Source organism: Ceratotherium simum, chromosome 2, assembly GCF_057802395.1.
Source record: "Ceratotherium simum simum isolate JZ-2026a chromosome 2, ASM5780239v1, whole genome shotgun sequence".
Taxonomy (NCBI): domain Eukaryota; kingdom Metazoa; phylum Chordata; class Mammalia; order Perissodactyla; family Rhinocerotidae; genus Ceratotherium; species Ceratotherium simum.
In genome coordinates, this window is record NC_141901.1 from 91984500 (window position 1) to 92010876 (window position 26377).

At 37.0% G+C, this 26377-nt stretch overlaps 1 protein-coding gene across 3 annotated transcripts in view; it reads right to left on the bottom strand.

The window, feature by feature from the left end:
• LRRC7 (leucine rich repeat containing 7) overlaps positions 1–26150 on the bottom strand; it is a 302077-nt gene extending 275927 nt beyond the window's left edge. For all 3 annotated transcript variants that reach the window (XM_014788265.2, XM_087420219.1, XM_087420224.1), the window contains exon 1: positions 25948–26150. In XM_014788265.2, the coding sequence (XP_014643751.1) occupies positions 25948–26136 (189 nt within the window). In that variant the 5' untranslated portion in view covers positions 26137–26150. The remainder of the gene's footprint in view (positions 1–25947) is intronic.
• Positions 26151–26377: the final 227 nt, after the last annotated feature.

The following is a 26377-nucleotide window of genomic DNA, read 5'->3' on the forward strand; positions in this document are numbered from 1 at the left end:
GGATGGAGAGGGAGAAGGAAAGGAAAAAGCAAGGAAAAGGAAGAAATAAAAAGACACAGAAAGAAAAAAGAAAATCAGTCTTCTAAGGATACCAACCACAAGCCTAACTTCCCCTAGGTTAGGGACTGGAATTCACAGTATCTACGAGGCTCCCTACAACCCAATCTGGAGTCACAGGTGGTCCTGTGTTAGCATTGCCCCTATGTGCCTGGTAGAAGTAAACATAAATCTCCCCTGAAGGAATGAACTTTAAATTCAGGTCTCAATGAATTCCTACAGATAAAGTTCCAAGAAACATGGCATCATCAAAAAAAAAAAAAAATCACTGCATATATGATTAAATAATCTACCTGAATGAGATGCTGCAGAAAAACAATCTTGCCGGTAAGAATTATAAAACACAAAATGCAAAATAAATGCATTTAATATACTTAAAGAAATAAAAGTGGGATTTGAAAGCATAACGATAAAGCAAGAGATTATCAAAGAGAGCTCAGTAGATTAAACATTGCTGGAGAAAGTAATAGTAAACTAGATGTTAAGAAGTTAATGTAGAATAAATGACAGAATGAAAGACAAGGAGATGAAAAATACAAAAGACTGGTTAAATGACATGAAGCATAAAGTAAGAAGATATTTTTGAAATTCTAGGAAAAATTAGTAGAGCAAAAGAGAATGAGATGGCTGAGGAATTCCAGAATGATTGAGAGACACATCTTCAGATTGAGCAAGCTCAACAAATTCTAGACAAGATAAATGAAAAGAAACCTACATCTAGACTTATATGAAATTGCAGATTATCAAAGGCAGTAGATCTGCAAGAAGGAATAGCAATAAAATGAAAATTTTTTTAAAAAGGAAAATGTGTGGTTAAATCTAAACAAACACTGGCTATATAAAACAACAACAAAACGTCTAATTGTGAGATTAAAAGATCAATGTAGGTCAAAACAGTATGGTAGTGGCATAAAAATAGACACATAGATCAACGGAACAGAACTGAGAGCCCAGAAATAAACTCACTCATATACGGTCAACTAATGTTTGACAAGGGGGCTGAAAAGAAGCACCGGGGAAAAGGACAGTATCTTCAATAAAGTGTCAGGAAAACTGGATAACCACATGCAGAAGAATAAAATTGGACCCCTATCCTACAGCACTCACAAAATATTAACTCAAAATGGATTAAAGACTTAAATGTAAGACCTGAAGCTGTAGAACTACTAGAAGAAAACATAGGAAAAAAGCTCTTTGACACTGGTCTTGGCAAAGACTTTTTGGATATGACACAGAGGTTGTAGGGTGGGTGAAATGGGTGAAGGGGGTCAATTGTATGCTGATGGACAGTAACTAGACTTTTGGGGTGATCACTTTGTATTTTACACAGATGTTGAATTATAATGTTGTACAACCTGAAATTTATGTAATGTGATATACCAACTTTACTTCAGTTAAAAAAAAAAGTGCAGGTGGCATAGTGGTTGAATTTGTGTGCTCTGCTTCAGTGGCCCAGGGTTCGTGGGTTTGGATCCTGGGCATGGACCTACACACCGCTCATCAAGCCATGCCGAGGTGGTGGCCCACATACAAAAAATGTAGGAAGATTGGCACAGATGTTAGCTCAGTGACAATCTTCCTCACCAAAAAAAAAAAAAAAAACAAAGGTGCAAGCACAAATAAAGAAATGGGACTACATCAAACTAAAAATTTTGCACACAGCCAAAGAAACAATCAACAAAATGAAAGGCAACCTATGGACTGGGAGAAAATATTTGCAAACCATTTCTCCAATGAGGGATTAATATCCAAAATATATAAAGAACCAATACAACCGAACACCAAAAAAAAAAATCTGATTAAAAAATGGGCAAGGGCCGGCCCCGTGGCTTGGCGGTTGGGTGCATGCGCTCCGCTGCTGGCGGCCCGGGTTCGGATCCCGGGCGCGCACCACTTCTCCGGCTATGCTGGGGCCGCGTCCCACGTGCAGCGGCTGGAAGGATGTGCAGCTATGACATACAACTATCTACTGGGGCTTTGGGGGGGAAAAATAAATAAATAAAATATTTTAAAAAATGGGCAAAAGACTTGAATAGACACTTTTCCAAAGACACACAAATAGCCATGAAAAGATGCTTGACATCACTAATCATCAGGGAAATGCAAATCAAAACCACAACAAGATATTACTTCACGTTTGTTAGAATGGCTATTATCCAAAAAAAAAAAAAAAAAGCAAGAAATAACAAGTTATTGGCAAGGCTGTGGAGAAAAGGGAAACCTTGTGCACTGTTGGTGGGAATGTAAATTGGTACAGCCACTATGAAAAACAGTGTGAGGTTCCTCAAAAAATTAAAAATAGAACTACTAAATGATCCAGCAATTCCACCTCTGGGTATATACTCAAAGGAAATGAAAACCCTATCTCCAAGAGATATCTGTACCCTCATACTCATTGCAGTATTATTCACAATAGCCAAGACATGGAAACAACCTAAGTGTCCATCAACAGATGAACGAATAAAGATGTGTCATATATATATACAAAGGAATATTATTCAGCCATAAAAGAGAAGGAAATCCTGCCTTTTGCAACAACATGGATGGACTTTGAGTGTATTATGCTAAGTGAAATAAGTCAGACAGAGTAAGAAAAATACTGTATGACCTCACTTACATGTGAAATCTAAAAAAGCCGAATTCATAGAAATAGAGAGTAGAATGGTGGTTGTCAGGGGCTAGGGGGTGGGGAAAATGGAAAGATGTTGGCTAAAGGGTACGAATTCCCAGCTCCAGGATAAATAAGATCTGGGGCTCTAATGCACAGCATGGTGACGATAATTATCAATACTGTATTATATACTTGAAAGTTTTTAAGAAAGTAGGTCTTAAATGTTATCACCACACACGCACACACACACACACAAATCATAATTATGTGAAGGGATGGAGATCTGGTGCCTTATTGGCACCTTATTACCTTATTGTAGCAATCACTTTGCAAAATATACATGCATTTAGTCGTCACATTGTGTACCTTAAACTTACATATGTTATACGTCAATAATATATCGATAAAGCTGGGAAAAAATCAATGTAGAACTAAAATTCTGAACAATAAAGCCATACGTACCAGGAAAGAGATAATCAAATTAAAAACATTCTCAGAAATTTGCATTGTTTGGGAGGAGGGTAAATATACTGGCTAACTTTATATTAAAGTTAAATATGTATGTTAAAATTTCTAGAGTAACAACTAAAGAAATATAAGTAAGGTGTATAATTTCCTAGTGGGTAGAGGCAAAGCAAGTGGAATGAGATAAAGATAAAAAAAAAGATCTTTAATAAATATAACGGAAAACAAGTAAATACTTAGAAGAAGAAAGATAAAAACAGAGTGGAATAAATTAATGCAAATATACCAGTAGTTGCCATCAATAAATATGGATTAATCTCTCCAATTATAAAACAAAGACTATTGGAGTGGATTCAAATTAAAAATAATCAAGCTTCATCCAGTGATACACCCAAAACTTGATGGAAAAATCATAAGACTTGCAAAACTCACCAAAAGAAATTTTATGCAGCAATATTAATTTAAAACAAAATGCATTACTAGAGAGATAGTGACCGCATGTTAATACACCTTTTGGCTCACCAGGAATATATAATTCTAACTTCTATGTACCTAGTATCATAGCTTTAAAATATTTAAAAAAATTTTTGACATATCTACAAATGTACTATCATAACAGGGTATTTTAACACATATCTGTCAATGATTGATTAAAAACAGACAAAAAGAAAAGAAAAGCTATAGAAGAATGATGGCCACTAGCTTGTTGTAGTGGACACATAAAGAACACTGAAGTCAACTACTATGGAACACTTTTTTTTTTGTGTGAGCAAGAGTGGCCCTGAGCTAACATCTATTGCCAATCTTCCTTTTTTCTTGCTTGAGGAAGATTAGCTCTGAGCTAACATCTGTGCCAAGCTTCTTCTATTTTGTATGTGGGTCGCCGTCTCAGCATGGCTGAGGAGTGGTGTAGGTCCGCACCCAGGATTCGAACCCGTGAACCTGGGCTGCCAAAGAGGAGCATGCTGAACTTAACCACTACACCATGAGGTCAGCCCCTAGAATACTTTTTTACAAAGCATATATGAAAAATTTGCAATTAACCATATACCTGACACAAAGGAACTCTCAACAAACTTCAAAGAATTAGTAAAAAAAAGATCAAATTCTTGGACCAAAATGCAACTAAATTTGTAAATTATTAACCAAAAGATAACTTTAAAAGCTTTTATATTTGGGTATATATGAACTTAAATTTAATAACTCATGGGTCCTAGAAGAAATCATACTGGAAATTATGAAATATAAGCAACTGATAATAAAATATTATACGCTAAAAATGGCAGGATATAGCTAGAATAACTGGGAGTAAATTGTGGCCTCAAATGCTTACATTAGGAAAGATAAAGGGGTGAAGATGAATGAATTAAGCATGCAGCTTAAGAAGACAGAAAAAAGATAGCAGAATGTAGAGGGGAAGCTACAGTAAAGAAAAGAGTCCCTCACGACTCCCAGCAGTCTGTGAGGTAGGAAGGACAGATGCTGAAACAAGCACCACACCGACAGCTCCGCAAGCAAAGGAGCCATGAGTTTCTCGGGTCATTGTGTGCATCTTATGATCATTTTTGTCTTTTAAATTCTTTTATTATAAAATACACATACACAAGAGTGTATATAATATATATGTTCTTTTAAAATTATGATAATAAAACGAAGACCCATATTCCTCAATCCAGTTTAAGGAAGCTACTCAATGCCCCTCCCAATCACATCCCTTTGTCTCCTACCTGACCATTGAGAGGCAAACAATTTCTTGAATTTCATTTTGCTCATTCCTTCACTTTTCTTCATACTTTTACCACAGGTCTAGCAATCCTAAAAATATATATTGTTTAGATCTATCTTTCTACGAATGGAGTAATATTGTATACTTTCTTCTGCAACTTTACTTTTTCTGCAATATCATGTTATTAACATTATTCCATGTTGATGTATATAATCTATGCATTCATTTTTACTACTTTATGCTTCATATAACAATTTTCTTATATAGTCTACTGTTCATAGACTTTCGGGTTGTCTCCAATTTTTTCTAACATGAACATTGCTGCTAAGAATATTCTTACATACATCTGCTTCTGTACATAACACAGTCTCTCTGAGGAGGTAGGCATATGTTCAAATTTACTAAGTAATAGAAATTTTTTCCAATGAGGCTGTAACAATTTAAATTTTCACTAACAGGGATAAGAATTCTTACTTCTTCATACCATTACCAAAACTGGATATTTTCAGACTATTTAACTTTTTCCAATCTGTGATGTGCAAAATGGTAACACATTTTACATAATTACTAATAAAATTGAACATCTTTTCTTGTTTTATTCATTTGAAAGAGTTCATCACATATTCTGGATACTAATTTTTTGACGGTTCTCTCAATATGTGGCTCATCTTTCCATTCTTTTTATGGTATCTTTTGATAAAAAGACATTTAGAGTAGTCAAATTTATCTCTCAGTTTTCATATGTGCAAATGGTCTCCTATTTCTTTTTTCTCCTAAAAGTTTTAAAGTTTTGATTTGACTCACTTGGAATTTATTTCTGAGAATGATGTGAAGTAAGGATCCATTCTTTTCCCTTTATGGATGACCAGTTGTTCTAGCACCATTTTAAAAATAGTCCATTATTTCTCCACTGATTTGCAAGACAAGTTCTGTTGTATATCTGATTTCCATGCAAGTGTGGCTCAGTGTCTGGACTTTCTGTTTCTTGTCCACTGGTCTATTTGTCTCTCTTTCATTCCAGCAGGGTCATCAGAAATCTATGACTGTGATCTGTGCTTGTGCTAGAGAAGAATGGGGAAGGAATACGAGAGAATATCTGGAGAAGGAAGAAGCAGTTCATCCCGGCTTAGAGAGAGGGGTAGTTCTGTGAGCAGAGGGTGGGGTAGGGAGGTAGGGATAGTTTGGGAAGAGCAGGGGAGTCCAGGCACCTGTACTAGGAGGAAAGGCTCAGAGGCATATTAGGAACAGCAAAAAATTAAAATTCTAAACTTTGTGGAAGGGAATAGAAAATGAAGGTTTCAGCCAGAAGTGAAAAGTTATAAGAGTCAGGGCTTTATCCTACAGGAGGTGTTCAGATGGTGATTTCTAATCATTTTTGAGTCAACATGGATGCTATTTCCAGAAAAACACCCGCGCGTACACACGCACATGCACACACACACACATTTGCATTCAATTTCAAGCAACTTGCAAATCACCAGAAGCTCATGCATGGATCTGTGGACTACATTAAGGACCCCGGTCACAGGCCATGACATATTACTTCTAAAAAAGTAAATGTGATCAGGTCCATCTCCTGCTCATACTTTTTAAATGGCTCTCTGCTTTCTTCAGGACAAAGGCCAAATTCTTTAATATGGCTTTCAATGCCCTTCACCTCTCCAGTTTCTCATCTTGTCATTCCCCTGTCCCCTGCCTCTTCCTCATACCTTCTTCCCTACAGTCCTGCATTACCACCTCTCCAGCCTCACTCAGCAGCTGCCAGTTTCTGTGCCCACTGTGCTCTGCCTTGCCACCGCAAATGCCAAGTCCCCAGCTGAAGCTTTTTTCCATCCCATCCTATCCCACCTCCCCTCTACTCTCTTCTTCAAGCTCAGCCCTTTCCATCTTTCAGGTCACAGCCTAAGACCAGTTTACATGCTCCACTTGTGTACTTTCATAACATTCTCTATTTATCCCTACGGAAGTCCGGATGTTCCTCTTTTGGGATTATTTGACTGTAAGCTTCTCTAGCTCGTGCAGCATCTGCAGCATATAATGCAATTGTGCATTGTTCTTTCTCAGTAAATAGTTGTTCTTTCACGAATATTCTTCTGCAGAGGAGGGCAAATAACAAGATAGTCACCATTTCTTGAGTGCCTATTATATAGGTGCAAGGCACTAAATTATATTTTAAAATATATCATCTCTGCTTCTTGCAACAATGTTGCAAGGAAAGTATCATTATCCCTACTTTGCAGATGAGAAAACTCAGGAGATTAGCTTTTACAAGGTCATACACCTAGGAAGTGCCAGAGCCAGCATTCAAATGCAGTTTTGTCTGGTCCAGAGCCATTTCCGCTGCAGCGCACTGCTTCCTCTGCACCGCCAGATCTGTGCTTTGGAAAGATAACTGATGACAGTTGGCAGCTGCCTGGGAGGGGAGAATGAATGAGACTGGTGGAACTTTGAGCCCATTGTAATGGTCCTAGGGGGATTAGGGAAGAAGACTCACATTCAACGACTATCTATTGACAGCAAGGACCTAAATACCAGTAAATGTGAGTATATGCTACAGCACTTTGCTAGCACTGAAGGGCCACATAAATGCAAACTATTATAATTTGGATCAGCATTTTATTATCAACTGTACACTCAGGCTTGGAAAATTAAGGACACAATAAACATCATGAATGTGAATGACTATACCTCAGAACATAGTTCTTTAGAAAAAATAAGAAATAAGCTGTTTATTTCTCTGCCATAAGTAAAAAAGTATTAGTGGCTTGTGAATTTGAAAAAAGATAAACCCGTTTCCTGAAAAGTTTCGTATAAGATCATAAATATTCAATGAGAGGGTAATTGATGCCATGTGTTGGCACAAGTGGATTCCACCAGGGAAAAGGACTGATCATCTAATGAGTTGGCATCGCTGAATGGCTGTTTCTTAGAAGTTCTTCCTTTGAATCCCTGTAAAAGTGCTCAGGCTGCCACGTTTCCAAGGTCGTTTGAAAGCTGTTTCACAGAAATAATTATTTTGTGCACATTAAAATAAAATGTTTTAGAATTCTTTAGGTTAATACGAGTGTTACTAATTGTCTTTAGTTAGAAAAGAGCCAGCTCAAAAATAATAGAGTAAAAAATGGTTTTACATATCCACTTGGTGAAATTGTAAGCTTCTAATTATGACATTCATTTATTTTTTTCTTCCTTACTTTTCCTTTCCTCCCTTCCCTCCCTCTTTTTCTTTCTTGCTGCTTCCCTTCCTTCCAGACTGCTCATATTCGGGGAGCATCTCTGGTACATCTACTCAGTGACAGACACAGTGCCAGGACCCAAAGACGAGTATAAAGTATCCCCTTCCTCAATTCTACAGTCAAGTAGTGGTTACAAATACAGAAAAAAAAAATGTTATGTAACAAATAGTAAATAAACACTATAACAGAGACAGGGCTTTGCTTTGCAAAGTGCATTTTATTCCAAAAGAAACTTCCTAGACCTTGCCCTTAACCTAGATTATTTGGATGTGTGGATTTGCATGCCTTTCAAACTATTGTGCGCTGCTCCCTCACATTTATATCCGCCCCTTAAATGTTCATAAGCCGGGAAGTGACTGACTCAGATTTTTGTTTTTGAGAAACAACTGGCACCTGTGATCAGAAGCAGGCAGGTGGGCAATTAGAAAACATCTAGGTGAAAAATAATGAGAGTCTTAGTTAAAGTACTGTCAGAAGGGGTGGGGAGGGAGATCCACTGGGAGGAGAAGTCATTAAGACTTGGTGCCAGAAAGAAGGGAGGATTTTGTGGCCCAACAGCACTGTCAGGTCTCCAGGAGCAGTGGAGCTGTGGGCTGGTGTGGGACGTGTGGGGCCGGACAAGTGCTGGTAGCAGCAAATATGATTGCAGCTGTAGGAAAAGGAAACACAATCCCTTCTAGTGTATTCTAGCAATATTGAATGTGCTGTAGAGAAAAGCTCTTTTCTTCCCCACAGAAAGACGGCAACTACAATAAATACCCAGGCATTTTATCCTAGAAAACAATAAATATGACTGCTGTTGTTTTTAAAATACAGATCTTTTCAGCAACAATTTATATAAGGGCGTTGTTAAATCATTTCTCCCTTTGGAACAGCAAAGTTATTTTAGCATTTGTCATTGTCTTAGAAGGAAGGGAATTTATCTGTTTTATTGGAATAACAGTTGTCAGTTTGAATATCAAGGCATAGCACCTCGCCATACCCATTCTACTTGATAACAATTTGCATTTAAAAAATTTAAATGAAAATGTTCTTTAACTTACATATCCGTGATTACTTTACTTGATGATAGCAAGCTAATAACACAAAGAAAGACAGAGGAAAAAGTGAAAGCTGAATATAACAACCCCTCTTTACATGTTCTTAATTTTGACGTAGCTTAATTGCTGCTAGTCATTTGGGGCAAATTCCTGAAGTCTCTATAATGCTTAAGACAAGTAATGCGTGTGTGTGTGTGTGTATGTGTGCACAGGTGTGCCTTGAGGGTTTTCTTTTGTTGCTTTTTTAGTAACTACTAGTTGGTAAAAAATTTTGGCTAATTGACATTTATAAAAGTATTGGCTTTGTCTATAGAGAATAATCAATATGGTGTGTGAATAATTGGGTTAAATGGCATTAATTTAGACTTTGTTATTAGTATAAACTGATATATATATATATATTTTATATATATATTTAATTTTTGCCTGTCTATGCCTTGATGTAAATTTGAACTAAAAACCCAACCTGTGCTGATTAGCCCTGCCCAGGTCAGTGAACCAGAGAAGATGGCTCATGGGATAGCTGGAGTCTCTTTTCCACTTGTAGTCATGAGGGAAAAATTATGAACTTTGAAATCAAACAGACCCAGATTTGAATTCTGACTCTACCCTTAACTAGCCCAACGCTATTGAACAAGTTCATACATTTTCTCTAAGGCTCAATTTATCATTTAAAAAACCCAATTAGATTGTGTTCTAGTCTTATCTTTAACAACGCACTTGAGCCAAGCAGACTTCCCTGACCCCTTGGCAAAACAGGATTAGTCGTCTCTCAACTGTGGTTTTGTATAATCTTGTGTACATATTTCTACAATCTACTTTTACAAAATCATATTATAATTACTTATGCAACAAATATTTAGTGAGATCCTAACTTTGGACCAAACATTGTGTTTACTGCTGAAACAGAGATCAAACAGACATAGTTCCATATTCTAGTGTCTTTCTTCTTCAACTCTATTTCCCTAGAATAGAGTAGGTATTCAATAAATATATATGGCATGAATAATGACCATAGGTTTGGTGAGTGCAATTGGAGAGCTGGACACATGGTAATATGGAGGCACAGAGGAGAGTTCAATAACCCGCCAGTGAAGAATGAAGGCTGTGGGAGGAGGTGACAACTGAGATGAATCTTAAAGTAGCACATGAGGCAGAGGAACAGCATGAGCTTAGAGGCAAGAAAGTGTTCTGTGTTTCAGGAACACTTCATGTGAGAGCAGAAGTAAGAGAGTGGAGAGATAGGCTGTAGGTAGACAACGGGAGGCCTCATACTACCGTTATGTGCTCAGTTGCATGGTCTTTTCCTATAAGTTGGAGAGGAGACAGGGGACAGCTTTAACCTAAGTTGTGGCCTGGTCATATTTACATTTGGATATATCACTGTTGGCTGTGTGAAGAATAAATTGAGGGAAAAAAAGTAGGTTTAAGATATATCAATAAGGACACTGCTCCATTAGTCTGCTAAGAGATGATGAGGGCTGGACAAAGTCTCTGTTCATTGGGTGGAGAGGTGAGGTTAGATTTAAGAAATATTTAGGTGGCAAAATTGACACAACTTGATTTGATGCAGCAGGTAAGTAGGAAGAGTAAAGGATGACAGGGTCCTGGTATTGGGACTGAATGGATAGTCACCAACAGAGACAGAATATAGGACAGAAGACAGGTTTCAGGGGGAAATTAGACTTGTTAAATGTAAATATTCAAGTAAATCCAGAAGCACATATAAATCTGAAGACTGAGAGAGAGGGCTGAGCTGGCAAAATAGATTTGTGAGTCTTCAGTGCAGTAGCTGAGAACATGAGAATGGATGAATGTGATAGCCTCTAGAGACAACGGGAAGACCACGAAGCTCTCCTCTCCTCTCCTCTGATGCTGTTATTGTAAAAGTCACAAATGAAACTTTATTGCCTGGTCTAATGGATTATCTAGTTTTTGCCCTACTTGGCCTCCGTATTCTATTTGACAAAGTCATCACTCTCCCCTCTCTCGGTTTCCCTGGCTGTTCTTCTAAATAGAGTCGTGACTTCTGTCTACTAGCTCCCCCACGCCCTGCCCTGCTGGCCTTGGCCCCGCTCTGTCTCTCCTAAGAGTTAGAGCTTCTCTGCTGGCCAGCGGCCGTGCTTCACTGGCAATGACAGAAGCAGCCATCATTAAAGTTAACGAGTAAATTCATGTGGTAAATGTATAGTACAAGCTTTTATGTAGTCAGTTCTTAATTATTTAGAACAAAGAAAGAGAACCTTTATTCCTATTGAAGGCCACTGACACAGAGAAAAGAGACAATTGAGAGCCATGGGAGTAAAATTCAACATAATTAACCTTTGTTGCCATCTCAAAAAAAGAGAACAAACCTTTAATTCATCCACTTAAAATTTAAAGAATAGAAAACTTAACTCTCTAGGCAATAAATACCACACACTCACACACACACACACACACACACACACACACATACACACATGCCAGAATGAAAAATCCAAAGCAAGGCTACATTGTTCCCAGGAAATCAAGAAGCAATAAAAAGGTTTTAAAGAGAGAAATAGAATATTGGTATTTCCTCTAATCTCTGGTATAGATTTAACTCATTTATTGCTGTTTTGGGTTCATTACAGAAACAGCAAACTGCCTCTTTGTATAGAAAAGATAAATATCTCTAATATTTTGTTAAAAATTAATTTTCACATAAATTTTGGAAGAAAAGATATCTGCAAATGATTTTCTCTCTTTTTATATCACTGTTAATTTAGAAAAGAAAATAATTTCCTTACTATAGAGTGGGACTATCATTTCTTATTTTAAAGAAAAAAGTCAACTTTTTGATGTTCTTTATGATACTGCAGCTCATAACAACTGCCACCATTTGTTGAAGATTTTACGTTTTGCCAGGCTCCATACTCACACTTATACATATTATGTTATTTAACCCATAACAATGAGAAGAATTACCACAAGGTCAGTAGATGACAAAAACAAGGTGCAGGTAAAACCATCCCGCAAGGTGGATGTTATCTCCTAGTCAGGGCGGAAACAGATGGAGAACCTTCCCCAATCTAGGTTCAAATTCAAATCCGCCTGATTCCGAAGCCCTGGTGCTTTCTGCCGCGCTACCCCAGACATTTCACTTCTGACTGCCCTGCGTCTCGGCACCCAGAGGCTCTAGTGGAACTTTGGCGCTGACCTTTGAAGTTAAATAAATGCTGGTTAGCAGGCAATAAGCGTGAGCTTACATTATTCGTATCTTTTGCTTCTCTTCTTTCCCATCATTTCTCAGCACCTGAGGGACTTTTCTTTATCTCTGAAGTCTAGTGGAGGGTCTCTCAAACTTCTACCACAGTACCTCTAACAACAGAATACAGCGAATGTGATTGGTTATCTTTGCAGTGCAGATGAATTTTGCATTTGATTCCATAACATATTCACATTTCTCTCTCAGAAATCTTTTAATTAATTGTCATCCCATAAAAATGTACCACATGTACGCTATGGTAGATCCTAACTCATGGCCTCATGTATCTGTGCTAATTTTTGGAAGCAGATGTTCACGTGGTGATTTGTACATATGACTATAGGCCAGTTCTCTGGAAGGTCAGCCTCACAATCACACTGAAGTAATCCCATGTTCCTACAACAAGGTGGGAATGGCCTGACTCCCTAGGAGTCCCTGATGAAGAATCGGATCTCGAAGAGGGTCTAAATCAGAGAGAGCATTCCACAATTGCAGCAATTTGGACTCACTTCTAGAATGAACTCAGCCTTTAGGGAATTGATGGAGGATTACTTCTCCAGAGTACAAAAAAAACGTGTTTTTTTCCTGACGTTGCTTCATTTTTTATTTCCTTAGTTTTCTATGCATCTGTCCTTTAAATTCCTAGAGAAATTAGAGTATAATTTCTCTACAGAATTATACTCTTGAGAAATAACCCTCCGTTAATTCCCCGGAGGATGATGTCCTTCTAGAAGCAAGTCCAAAGTGCTGCATTAGTAGAATGCCCTCTCTAATTTAGAATCACTTCACATACCAAGGACTGAGTCAGGAAACGAATAACATTTAAACATAATAATCAGTTAATAACCAATATAAGAACTAGTGAAAAGAATAGATAGCAGATATTGACCCATCTTAATCAACTTACATTTTTACTTTTTATGTCCTTTAATTTGTTCAAACGATATTTTATAATTTACTTGAGCATTGGACATTTATTATTGTGTCTTATTGATCATTTTCAAAAGGAAGTACCATAATAAGGTCAGATTTGGTCAGGTCTACCAAAAGCCTCACCTCTGGTACTTTTCTTTTCCAGCTCAATTCTCCCTCTTTCTATTTTTTTAAATTAATTTTTATTTATTTTTTATTTTTATTTTTTTGTGTGTGTGAGGAAGATTAGCCCTGAGCTAACATCAGTTGCCAATCCTCCTCTTTCTGCTGAGGAAGATTGGCACCGGGTTAACATTGGTGCCCATCTTCCTCTACTTTATATGGCTGGCCACCGCAGCATGGCTTGACAAGCGGTGCTTTGGTGTGCGCTTGGGATCCGAACCTGTGAACCCCAGGCCGACGAAGCGGAGCGTGTGCACTTAACTGCTGTGCCACCAGGCCAGCCTCATTTTTTATTGTTATAGAAGCATTATATCAGTTCTTTGTCCTCTCCTTAGCATCCCACAATTCCTTTTCTAGAGGTAGTTGCTTTCAACTTTTTAAGCTATTATTTCTTGTATTTTCTTCTACATTTCTAGAGAATACACATGCATTTATACTTGTGTTATCAGTTGTAGATATTACCTATTTAGTTCCTATTATGGCAGCTGAAAATTCACACCACTTCTCACCACCACAACCGCTCTCTTTCTTTTTCCTCTTCTTCCCGATGTACTTACATCCAACTTTTTTGCCAAATCAGTAGTTAATGCTGATATTAATAATGTTTATTTGCACACTGTGTTTTTACTCACAGAAAGTTTTTTTTTCTGAAGTTGCTTCAGTTTTTATTTGCTTGGTTTTCTATGCATTTATCCTAAATATTTTCAAATGCTCAACCAGCTTTGTCAAATGCCCAACAGTTACATTTCTAGATGCTAAAGCCATCAGATAAATTGCTGGGTCCACATTTTATTCTGGAGGAACTCACTCCTGTGCGTGGAGTCAGCTCCAATCTGGGCAGATTGCTCTCACTGTGATGCACACATGCCTTCCGTAGACATTCATCTGCCACTCCCCCAAACTACTCCTGGATTCCCACCTTCCTGTCTTTACTCCCACATCCTCTAGTAGAAACCTGGGAGTCACCTGTGACTCATTTGGCTCCCTCCTCTGAAATCAAGATATCAAACAGATGACCAAATCCAGCAAATTTTGCCTTCAAAAAGCCTCTCCAATCTGTGTCCTTTGTTCCATCCTCAGGGTCACTACCCTGGGCCAGGCCATCACCACCTCTCACCGATTTCTACAAGCTTTGCCTAACTGGTCTCCTTGCCTCTGGGTTTACCCTTTTATGTCTATTCTTAGTGCAGCTAAAACTATCTTCCTAAAACACATATCTGATCTTGCTGCTACCCAGACAAACCCTTAAGTGAATTTCCATATATTCCAGATAAGATTCAAACTTCCTATCTCAGCACGGAAGGCCTTTATACCTCCTCCAGCCTCACTGCTCCCATCGTCACTCTTGCGTTATTTCAGCAATACATCTTTCAGTGTCTGAAATATGCCTCATTTGCACTTTCTCTACTCACTCCCTTCTAGTGAACTCTTACTCATCCTTAAGTCTTAGTTGCAACGACATTCCTCAGAAAGGATGCTCCATTGAATGTTTCCAAACACCCAGTGGTTCCCTATCCATCACAATAGACAACTTACTTGATGCCATTACTTAATGTCTGTCTTCCCTGCTAAAGAGTATATAAGTCTGTTCAATCACTATTTTCTCAGTGACCAGCAAAGTATCTGGCATATAGTGGACACTCAATTATTTTTTCATGAAAAATTTAGAATATTCATATTAGGTTGTAAATTCAGTTTCCTACAGGAGCTAAACAGGTATATTCAAAGTTGGAGGACAGCCCAGATGGGATCTGTGGCAAACTAGATCTGAGCCATCTAATGAGCCCCATGATACTCAGTTCTCTCTTTTTTTAAGACAGGCCAGGTATCTGGACTTTCTTGTAAAATATGATATTTTATAAGTTGGCTACTGACTCATTTTTAAAAAATGGGCAGGCCAAACAAAACATGAGCTTGTTTTTGATCTCTGGGTGAAAGATAGACTCGTATGACCAGTGCTGATGTGATGAGGCTATTTCAGATATCTCACTATCTTTTGGTGTCTTTATGAGGATGCTTGGCAGATATCTCATATTTTGCATCTAAAACAGAATTTGTCATGTTTTCCTACACACTAGGCCCTTCCCATATATCTTTTTAATAATATCATTTTCCCAGTTCTCTAGGACGAAAATCTTATCATCCTTGATTCCTCTTTCTTGTTCACCCCCAAGTCTAGAGAAATGTTAAATTGTAGAATATCTTCCCTCAGATTAGTAAAGTGAAAAGAACATGGGATTGGGAGTAAAATAGGCCTAAACTCGTATTCTAATTGTGCCATTTTCTAGTTGTATAACCTTTGGTAAATTCTTTAACTTTACTGTGCTTCAGTGTCCTTACATTTAAAATGAGGATCACAAAACCTACTTGTCAGGGTTATTCCGAAGACAAAGGAGCTACTGTGTATGAAGTGTCCCGCACACAGTAGGTGCTCAATAAACATTTGTTGCATTTCCTGCCTTCTCCTCTTAGCTCTTTCACCTGTCTTCTTTTCAGTTTCTACTGCTAACATTGGTCAGGCATATGCAAACTAATATGGCTTTAGAAGAACTTGTCTCTGGCATCTGTTTCTTAATGACCCATCACTTCAAGAGGAAACTTTACAAAATAGAGCTAATTTGTACATTTAAGGCCCTCAATTCCTTTTGTAAATTATGTTCCTCTGTAACGCTAAGCTTAGTGCACGCCTTTCTCCCACCCTCTCACTGAAAGATTGCCATTTCCCATCCTTTCACCTCACCGATTACAGAATTTATTTAACACATTGTGACCACTATCATTTGAACCAAATTTCAATATCCATCATGTCCCTCAAGTCTTACTAACCATCATCATCTGTACCCATATTTTCTTCCTTCTCTCTCATTAAAATGCCTGAAGTGTGCCTGTTCCTCTCAAAGGTGACCCCTTCGCACATTCTATGAATCCCATGCCCCTCTGCCTTCAGGACTTTGCTCCTATAATTATCCCATTGATTTCCTCCGTTTACTTTCTCCCCCTTTCTTCTAATTTATTCTCATTAGCATACAAATGTGCTTCAATGTCATTGATCATAAAAAACAAACAAATAAAAAAAACTTATCTTGACCTCAAATTTCTCTCTAGCTTGTCTCATTTCTCTGCTTTCCCTCACAGCAAAATCTCTGAAGAGAGGTGTGTAGACCCACCATTGCCTCTTCAAGCCACTTCACTGCGTGTTGACTCTATCACTCTTATCGAGGTCGCCAATTATTTCCATACTAGCAAATACAATGGTCCCTGCCCTGTCATCGAAGTCAATCTCTTAGTTTACCACTCTCCCTTCTTAAAACACCTTCTGTTCTTTTCTTAGTTTCCATGACAATACATGATTTCCTCCTATATCCATCACAACTCTTTTTTTTCCTCATTTTCGTCCTTTATCAATAGCAATTCTTTCCAAATTTCTTTTCAGGTGCTAATCTTCTATCTGCCAAATCCATTCCATTAGCAAATCCTATGAACTTTACCTAAAACGCATAGTCTGCAAAGCTTCCTTTCTTCACTACTATCAACCTAGTTGAAGCCACCAACCTCTCACCCGAATAACTACTGCAGCCTCTAATCTCCTTGCCTCCATTCTTGGCTTGTCACAATGCATTCCCACACTGCAGCAAGAGTGATATTTTGAAAAATATAGGTTACTTCTTATCACCTATTTCCTTAGAATCCTTCAGAGGCCCCTCGTCTCACTTAGAATAAAATATTAAGGCCTTCCCTGGCTTACTTGAACTTCATGGTTCAGCCCCACTACCTACCCACCTCTCCTACTGCATCCTATACCGCTCTCTCCTTCACTTATTACGCACTTGCCTTCTTTCTGTTCTTTGAACGCACCACACTCATTCCTACCCTAGAGTTTTCCCTCTGTCCGGAATGCTCTTTCTCCGATCTGCATGGTTGACTCCTCCCAGTCACCCAAAACTCAACATAAAAGGTCACTCCTTAGAGAAGCATTTACTGTCCTCTCAATCTGAAGTAGTCTCCCAGCAATTCCTTTGCTATATTTACATCGTGGCACTTGTCATTACCTCACATTTTCTTTTAAAAATTATTCTCATTCTCTTTTTGCAGCAATGTAGATTTTGTGAGAATAGGGACTTGTTGGTCTTGCTCAATAATGTATCTCTGGCTTCTAGAACAGTTGTCTACACATAATTGGTAATCAGGAAATGCTTGCTGAATGAATGAACAAATCAATGGATGTGTTTTACCTAAAATTTGTTTTTTCATATCATTTCCCAAAAATTGGTAGTAAAAATAAGCAAACACGTTTTTAAAAATCTCATTGAAATGATTTCAGATTTGGGTAAAGGTTAGCAATAAATGACGGGATGAGTAAGTCTTCAGTTGGAAGATAAAACAGTTCACAAAATGACTGGGGTATCACAGAAGTCCCAGTTTATCACTGACACACATAATTGAGAGTTGTTGATACTACAAACTTTTGAAACAGTACAACATTTTAAAGAAAAATAGAAATCTGAGTAAGAAAAAATTATCTAATATTTGCCACAGATAATGTTTTTTACAAATTTGTCCTTTATCTCTCTTTCCCTTGAGCCCTTAGATAGTCCACCCACATGATTTACTTTGTGAAAAAAATAACTATGCATTTGTATGCCAAAATAATTGCAATAAAAGAACAGATTTGGAGAAAGATGCTTCAGGCAAGAGATTAAACAGAGTCAAATTTTCATTATTTATGCATCACTCATGTGACAGTTTTATTCTGGACATGGTTTTATTACATTTAGATAATTCTATACCTTTGCCCCTGGAGGACAAAATAATGCACCCTGAATATCTTTGAGGGAGTGAAAGAGTTGAAAAAGGTCATTTTTTTACCATTATTTAAACCCAGGATCTTAGGAGAGCCCTCCATAGATACATGTGTGTCTACTTGCATAAAATGCCAAGGTGACGGACAATTCTGTTCCTGCAAGACAAACTCTTCAGGAATAAGCTGTTATTGTGAAATTTAAAAAAATGAGGCAACTTTATGAAACAAGTGGCAGTTTTTATGTTCTACATTTGCAAATTTAGGCCATGTTTAATCTAGAGCAGAGCTTTTCATATTTCTCAATCATGACAATTATTTAATCAGCAACTATAGTGACACAAGAAAGATTCTTTTTGAGAAGAAGAAAAAATAATCAATGATCATTCAGGTTTTGATAAACTAAAATCACAATTATGAATGAGCATTTCAGAATTTGTCACCCAAAAGTATTTTTTTTGTGGCTCCTCTGATCTCATTAGACCTCTCACAAAATAAGCAAGTGTCCTTGATTTCAAATAAATTTATTTAAAGGTCTAAGAAAAACATGGCCTCAGGCTTCTAAACCCTAAGTAGCAAATATCAGTGAATAAAAAAAAGAATCAATAAAATTGAAGACATGATATGTAGACTATTGGAGGACACTTTTTTTTTCGCTTGTCTGGCACCTTTTCTCCTTTTTCCAGTAGCATCGTGACCTTGTGTTTACAGGCATCCCTCATTGTATATCATTTGAGGACGCTTCTGGAATTTGAATCCTGAAGAACATCAGGATTACATGGGGGTGTCTGGAGGTTGCATCTCTCACGAGAGAAGCGGCGCGCAGCCCACACCATCGCTGTGCTGTGAATTCTGTGCAGCAACCCAGAGCTCTCGTTTCCTAACCTTTTCCCATATAAAGTTCTTCATGCTCCTATTAATTTTATGAACCCCAGATATATTTATAATAAATGTTTATCTTTACCTAAAATGGTCGGTTGGTTTTTGTGGCCTACAATAAAAAAACAACAACAACAACAACAACAAAAAACCTGACACAAGTGTAAACTCATATTAAATAGTAAATCTATAGCCATTTGTTTACCAATTAAATTTCTTTTTGTTATTGTAGTGCTATATTTTTGTAAATTTATAGTAAGGAAGCAGATAAACTTTATCAAACATATGCCCTTTCTCATAAAAATAAACCATTTCTCTTAACTCACGAGTTATATAACACTTTGCTATTTTCAGAGTGCTTTCATATACTTCGTATTTTTGATTCTCATCGCAATCCTAGGAGATGCTGAGGAACAGACTTGTTAGCATCTACTACAGATGAAGAAGCTAAGGTTCAAAGGGGTTAAATAATATGTCTGAAGTCACATGATTAATTAGTGTCAGAACTTGTGTTAAACCAAGGTCCTCTCTCTCCATAACTCTTTACATTGTACTGTAGAACTTCTGTGATAATAACCAGTAACTAGAGTCACTACTTTCAGAACACTTCCTTTTATTATCATTTTTATCTATTTAAAAAGAATCTCAAATGAGTGAATCACAAAACATTAAGTTTGACAGGAATGTTAGAGGACTTATTCTCCCCTCCATCTCCATACTTATAAAAGTATGTTCTGTGACACCCCTCCTTTGGCTACTTCTAGAGTCAGAGAGCACATTCAACATAATTGTTAATTTGAGAAAATATTATGTGCCAGCTCTAATTTATATGGATAAGGCTCTGAGAGATTGACAGCAAGGAAAAAGTGCAGAGTGCACTGTATTAGGTAGCAGATTACAGAGGAGCCACAAAAGTATCCCACTCACCTCAACCCCCAGGATCAGCATCAAAAATTTAAAAAAAAACACACAAAAAACTTAAATGAAACAGTTTTATTTTCTATGTCTCATGTAGATATGTTCCAACTTTTCCTGTCCTTCCTCACCTCTGGCCACTGTCAAAGGTCTTACTCTTTGTAAAACAATAGACACCCTATCAGAGGGTGCTATTTATGCTGATGTTTTATAGCAATGATAAAGTATTTAGGCAGTATCTTAACACTGGTTAACACAACTAAATTGCCCTAGAAATCTTCTAGAGATATAATTAAGCCTAAAATATTGTTGGGGGGAATAAGTGGCGGAGGTGGTGGGTGTTGTTATTTTGTATAAGGTAGTGGGATAAAGCTTCTCTGGTAAGGTGATGTGTGAGCAGAGACATGAAGGAAACGAGGTAGCAGGCCTCTCCCTGTGGGAGAGCCATGCAGGCAGAGGAAAGAGCAGGGGCCACATCTCCGAGCAGAGAGCTTGCCTGGCTCTTAGGGACAGGCTCAGTGCAAACGGCTCCAATACGGTTGTCACAGCCCATTTGCTGGTCATTAACTTGGAACTCTATTTTATCTGCTGGCTGCTGGCACGATTCAGGTGCATTTTTGCTGCTCATTTATTTTCTGAAGAGTCAATGAGGGTTTCTGCCATTTCATGGGCCAGTGGCTGGAGCCAGGCCATGACAGAATTTTCACCAGTCCAGAGCGCCCCTCTTGAATAAATTCCCGACTGCTCCATATTGGATGATCAATGTTTCAGCTCCACAGCCCTGCACAAAGAGCCAGCATGGAGGAGTGAGCACCATGCCACTGTTTTCCTGTAGCCTTGCCTAGCACCTGGCTTCCCAATGTCTGTTTTCTTCCCAGGAGAAGAAACTGTAGATACGGAGGCTATTTCTTCTGGCATCTCTCAGCTTACTGACAATATTTTATATTGGATATGATATTCTTAAGAATTTACTTTCATTTTTTCTGTATACCTTTATGAAATTTCAATAATTGCTTAATTAAAAACAAAATACCAGAAGTCGGGTACTGGAGCTCAACTTCATGTGTACTATGGACTACAAAGCCCCAAACTGATGGATTTGTTGAGAAAACAATTATACACATGTGCTATAGAAAAAAACATTTTACAGCAATTTGTTTGCATTTCCAAAAGTGTTATATCCTATGTTTAAAAAGGGTATATGGTATATCCATGCAAAGAAATATTATTTGGCAATAATAAGGGATGAAGTACTGATACATGCTACCATATGGATGAGCCTTGAAAATATTATGCTCAGTGAAAGAAGCCAGTTACAAAAGGCCCTATGTTTTATGCTTCCACTTGTATGAAATGCCCGGAATAGGCAAATCGATGGAGAAAGAGGTTGCCAGAGGCCAGAGGAAGCAGAGAATGTGGAGTGACTGCTAATAGGTGTAGTGTGTTTTTTTAGGGAGTGATTAAAATTTTCTAGAATTAGACAGTGGTCATGGTTGTACAATTCTGTAAATATAATAAAACCACTGAATTGTATACTTTGTAAGGGTGAATTTGATGGTAGATGAACTTTATCTCAATAAATGTGCCGTTTAAAAAAAAGAGAGTATAGGTTTACTGCCTATCTTTTCTTAGGAGAGAATATCATTTATTCTGTGTTTATGAGTGTTTTCCCCATTTGACTATTAAAGTATTCTTTGTACAATAAAATAATAAAAGTCTTACATGAGACTTTTTAAATGTTTATTTGGCAAAAAAAAAAAAGAAAAAAAGAATGTCAGTCCCCACATTTTGCTGGATTTTGAAATCCAGAAGTGTGGGATCTACTGATCTGGGTCATGTTGAGGCAAAATCAGAGCCCAAATAATCATCAAATCTCTGCCAAATAGATATAATCCCAAGTCTCTCTGGATCCAAAGCCCAGGTTTTTAATCTCTAAAATATTTCTGGAGTAGGTTGTAAACTTTTAAATGAAGAAAACTGTAAGTATGGTGTTTCCAATTTAGTCTCATGTTCTTTTACACATGGTTAGATTGACTGCATCTACCAAATTCACTCTCTGTGTCTTTCAATTTTGGTCATGTATTGGCTTTTAAAAAATTATTTCTATTCTCTTTTTTAAAGTTCTCTTCAGTTTCAAGAAGTTTCTCTGTACCTTTTCTCTTTATTGATTTTTTTTCACATTTGCCTTCCCACACTATTTCGTATATAATATATACCTTTTATAGTCTATTACTCTGTGTATAATTTTAAATTCCCAATTTTAAATAACAAGCAGAACAGTATGAAATTATAAGCTGTGTGCATTTCTATCACTGTGTAAAAGCTATGTCATTTTGTATTTTTACCTTTTACTACAGAAAGTTAAGCAACACAGATTGAACTATTCCTAATCAAAAAACTTCCTGTTCTTTCATATCTATTTTTGCATCTTTTCTGACACATTCTTGACATTTCTTTTTTAAATGCCATTAACCTTGACTCTGTTCTCTACCTGTTGTATAACATCTTACAGTAGGGAGTCATGGCCAGCTAGAATATTCTCAGTACAAATACCAGAAAAAAAAGAATAAAAACATTTATAAAAGGTAGTTTTTGTCATAATGTAATATCAAGAATACGAATGGCTATCTCATTACTCAACAGATCTGAAATCACAATGGTAACAATGCCAGAGGAATACAAAGAAAATAATAAAATAAGATAGACAAAAAATACGTTACTTAATCCCCAAAGGGCTTAATACTTCGCCTACAAGTCCTTAAAAATTTTATACATTGTCTTTGATTAAGAGCAAATTTTCCTCAAGAAATGCTAATTTTATAACATTTGGTTTGTAGTGTACATTGTGGGAATCTCCCCAACAGTCCTTCAATCCCTTCCCCTGTGTGGCTGCCAGCAGTCACAATGCCACAGAAGTGGCCCATCATTGTTTAACCCAATCAAAATGATCCTATTTTTCTTGCCATAGTGGATCCCATAGCAAAGGGATTAGGTCAGCAATGAACATGTGATACAGTTAAGGCCAACGAGACCTAAGTACAAGTCAGTTAAGGAATTCTGGGGGCAACATTTTCTTGCCCTTTTCAAAAGAGAGAGTTTTCAGAAGCCAGACATTTCACTTTTTGGATGCTGTGGAAGTGAATTCTAGATCTGTTCCACTCATTCTGCCACCATGAGAGAAGCCAGCCTCAGAATAAAGTTGATCCCACACAAGGTGAATAGAAGCATACCAACTCTGGAGCCTGTTCTGAGATGGATCTTCTACTTATGTGAGCCAGTCAAGTCTATTTCTTGTTTTAGTTTGGAGTGTGTTTTCTATTACTTGAAACACACATAATGAACCCTAACTAACACATCATTCTTTTTGTTTCTCAATTTCCTATTTTTCTAATAATATACCAATATATCCATGTACTATTAAGATCATATTTTGATGTTAGATAATTTAGATCATATTTCAATATCAGATACTTTAGAAGAGACTAACTTACAGGGCCATTTTATGGAAGCAACACAATTGAATTTGAGGACTCAAAGAAACATTGAGAGATTATGTGAAAGATCTTTGACATATATAAAGCATATCAATAATAAAGGATAATAATTTCTCTTTAATTCAAATACATTGGGGAAGTATATAAGTCTTTGGTTCACTTGTATTACTTTTATTTATTGTTAGTTCAAGCCCACTCATGCTCCTAATGACTGACTTGATGCACAAAACTCTCCAATGGCATTATCGGCCTAATACTTCAAGTCAAGCAATGTGGCGTGACTCTTGAAACCTGACGTGATCTGGGTCCTTCCTGCTATCCCACATATGTGGGCACTCACTCACATGTACCTGCAGCTCCAGACTCTTCACAGCTCTGCTGTCCCTCTCCTCCCGCCTCCATGTATGTCTTAATTTTTGCACCTGTGCTTTTTGGCCAAGTCTTCCCCGGCCCCTCCAAGAATGGAACTGTTCTCTGTACACGAGCTCCACCACAGTATTTGGCTCTCTGGCTCTGATTATACATTACTGTGCATTCACTTCTAATGCTTCAGTTTTCTCTGTAATTAGGTTGTCAGATTCTTCAGAGCAAAGATTGAGATTTATATCTCTTGTAACCCCCCTAGAGCCTCAAATGCTGTGTAGTAGATATTAAATACATACTTGCTTGATTAATTAACCATGTTTTTGCTGTTTGTCTTACAGAATCTGTTGCATTGAGCTACAAAAAGATTTTAAATGACCAGACTGGCTTAGGGTTGCCAGATTTAGCAAATTAAAATACAGGATGCTCACTTAAATTTTAATTTCAAATAAATAACGAACTATTTTTTAGTATAAGTAAATGCAATGCAATATTTGAGGCATAATTATACTAAAAAATTGTCTGTTTTTTAGTTTAAATTTCACTGGATATCCTTTATTTTATCTGGCAACCCTAGAGTGGCCTGCTCTAAAAAAAATACTTGTGCTTACTTTTCTAAATTAGAGCTAAATGTCACATTTATGAATTGTGTACCTTTATGTAGTTTTGTTAATCAAGTCCTGTAGTACATGAAGTTTTCTGTATTGTTCCACGTGGGAACGACAACAAATAGATTGATTATCCATTGTGTGAAAGTCACCATGAGTGCTTATGTACAAGGAGGCAAAAATGAATAAGATGCCCTCTCTGCCCTCAAGTAGTTCATAGTCTGGTGGGAGACATAGTCCATTTCAGTCCAGCCTCTACTTGATATGCAATCTGGATGCTAATCCAAATGGCCAAAAATTGCTTTAGGCCTGATCCAGCCCTTCTAAACAAAGATTCAAAATGACCCTATTCAATTAGATTGTCTAAAAAGGAAGCATAGTGGATTTAAAGTACACATTAAACAGCTCCTATCTCTGAAGTGTTATATAAACACCATAATTTATAATCCTGAATGAAAACAATTATTCATAATTTGTTTTGATCAGAACATTATACTCAGATTTTGATAGTTAGTTTTTATTACGGAAGATTCTTTTTCTGGTTTCTGGATATTAAACATGCATTTTTTTAGCATAACTAATGAAAATGTATTGCATGATATTTCTTTCCCTTTGAGCCATTCTGTAAATCCTTCACAGGTAAATGCCATGCCAACTTCTTAATCTGAGTTACTTATTTAGGTGATCATTAGGATCCAGTGGCTTAGATTTTGAACCTTTCTGCTATGTTGCCTTGGCCTATTCCAACTAATTTCTTATCATACAATCTTTTCTGTAATGGAGAACAAGGTCACAAGAGACATTTTCTTTGCATAGCACAACATCATAACGGCAATGTGTGTGTGTGTGCAGTTTGATATTAGTTAAAATTTTTAGCTACACTATATTTATCATTTGTATATATAAATTCAGTGATGTTTGTAGTAATCAAAGATTCAAAATTCCAGAAACAATAACATATTTTCCATAATAGTATTAACTGCGTGTGTGTGTGTGTGTGTGTGTGTGTGTAAAAGTATTTCTTAGAACATATAATTTAAGGTTTTAAAACAATGTCACCATAACATACACATACAAATTTTCAGTTCTGGAATAGAGAGCACCATACTTTTCCTTTCTTTTCTAAACTTAAGTTATTGATCTGAACCCACAAATCTGTATTTTCTTGGAGGCCATTTTAAATTAAAATAACAAGGCATAATTCACAAAATGATGATTTCCATGGAGTTCAATTGGTTATTAACATATCACATGAAGTTACAAATGGAGTGGTACTAAAAGTTAATGAGAATATTAGGGCAAGTTATATCAATTTGAACGATTTGTCAATTACCCAGATAGAAGGCTATAGTTAACATGATCGTTATGCCAAGTCTTTGGAAACTATGAATTACTCATTTACAGTGTATATTTTAGGTTGTCAAAAATTACCTTGGGTAGCTCCTCAATTTGATTGGCATCTAGATAAAGCTCCTCTAATGTCCGTTCAAAGTTAAAGACCTCCTTTGGCACCTGCTGAAGGCTGCAGTGGGAGTAATCTAACACAGAGATGATTTCTTCTTCACCTCGGAAACATCGGCATGGCACCAGACGGCCGATGATCTTCCGTTTGGTGGTCATCTCCAGGCACTGCACTAGAGAAAAACAGAAAAAAAGCACAAATTATTAATCAATTGCCTTTGGAAGGCATTCTTGTAATATTTAAAGTGTAGAAATTTAATTTTAGTACATATTTTATAATTATATAATGCTTTAAGCTTATATACTACATGCACATGCATTACATCATTTAATCCTTACACAGCCCTGCAAGGTATGTGAGATAGGTATTATTCCCATTTAACCAATAAAGAAAGGGATT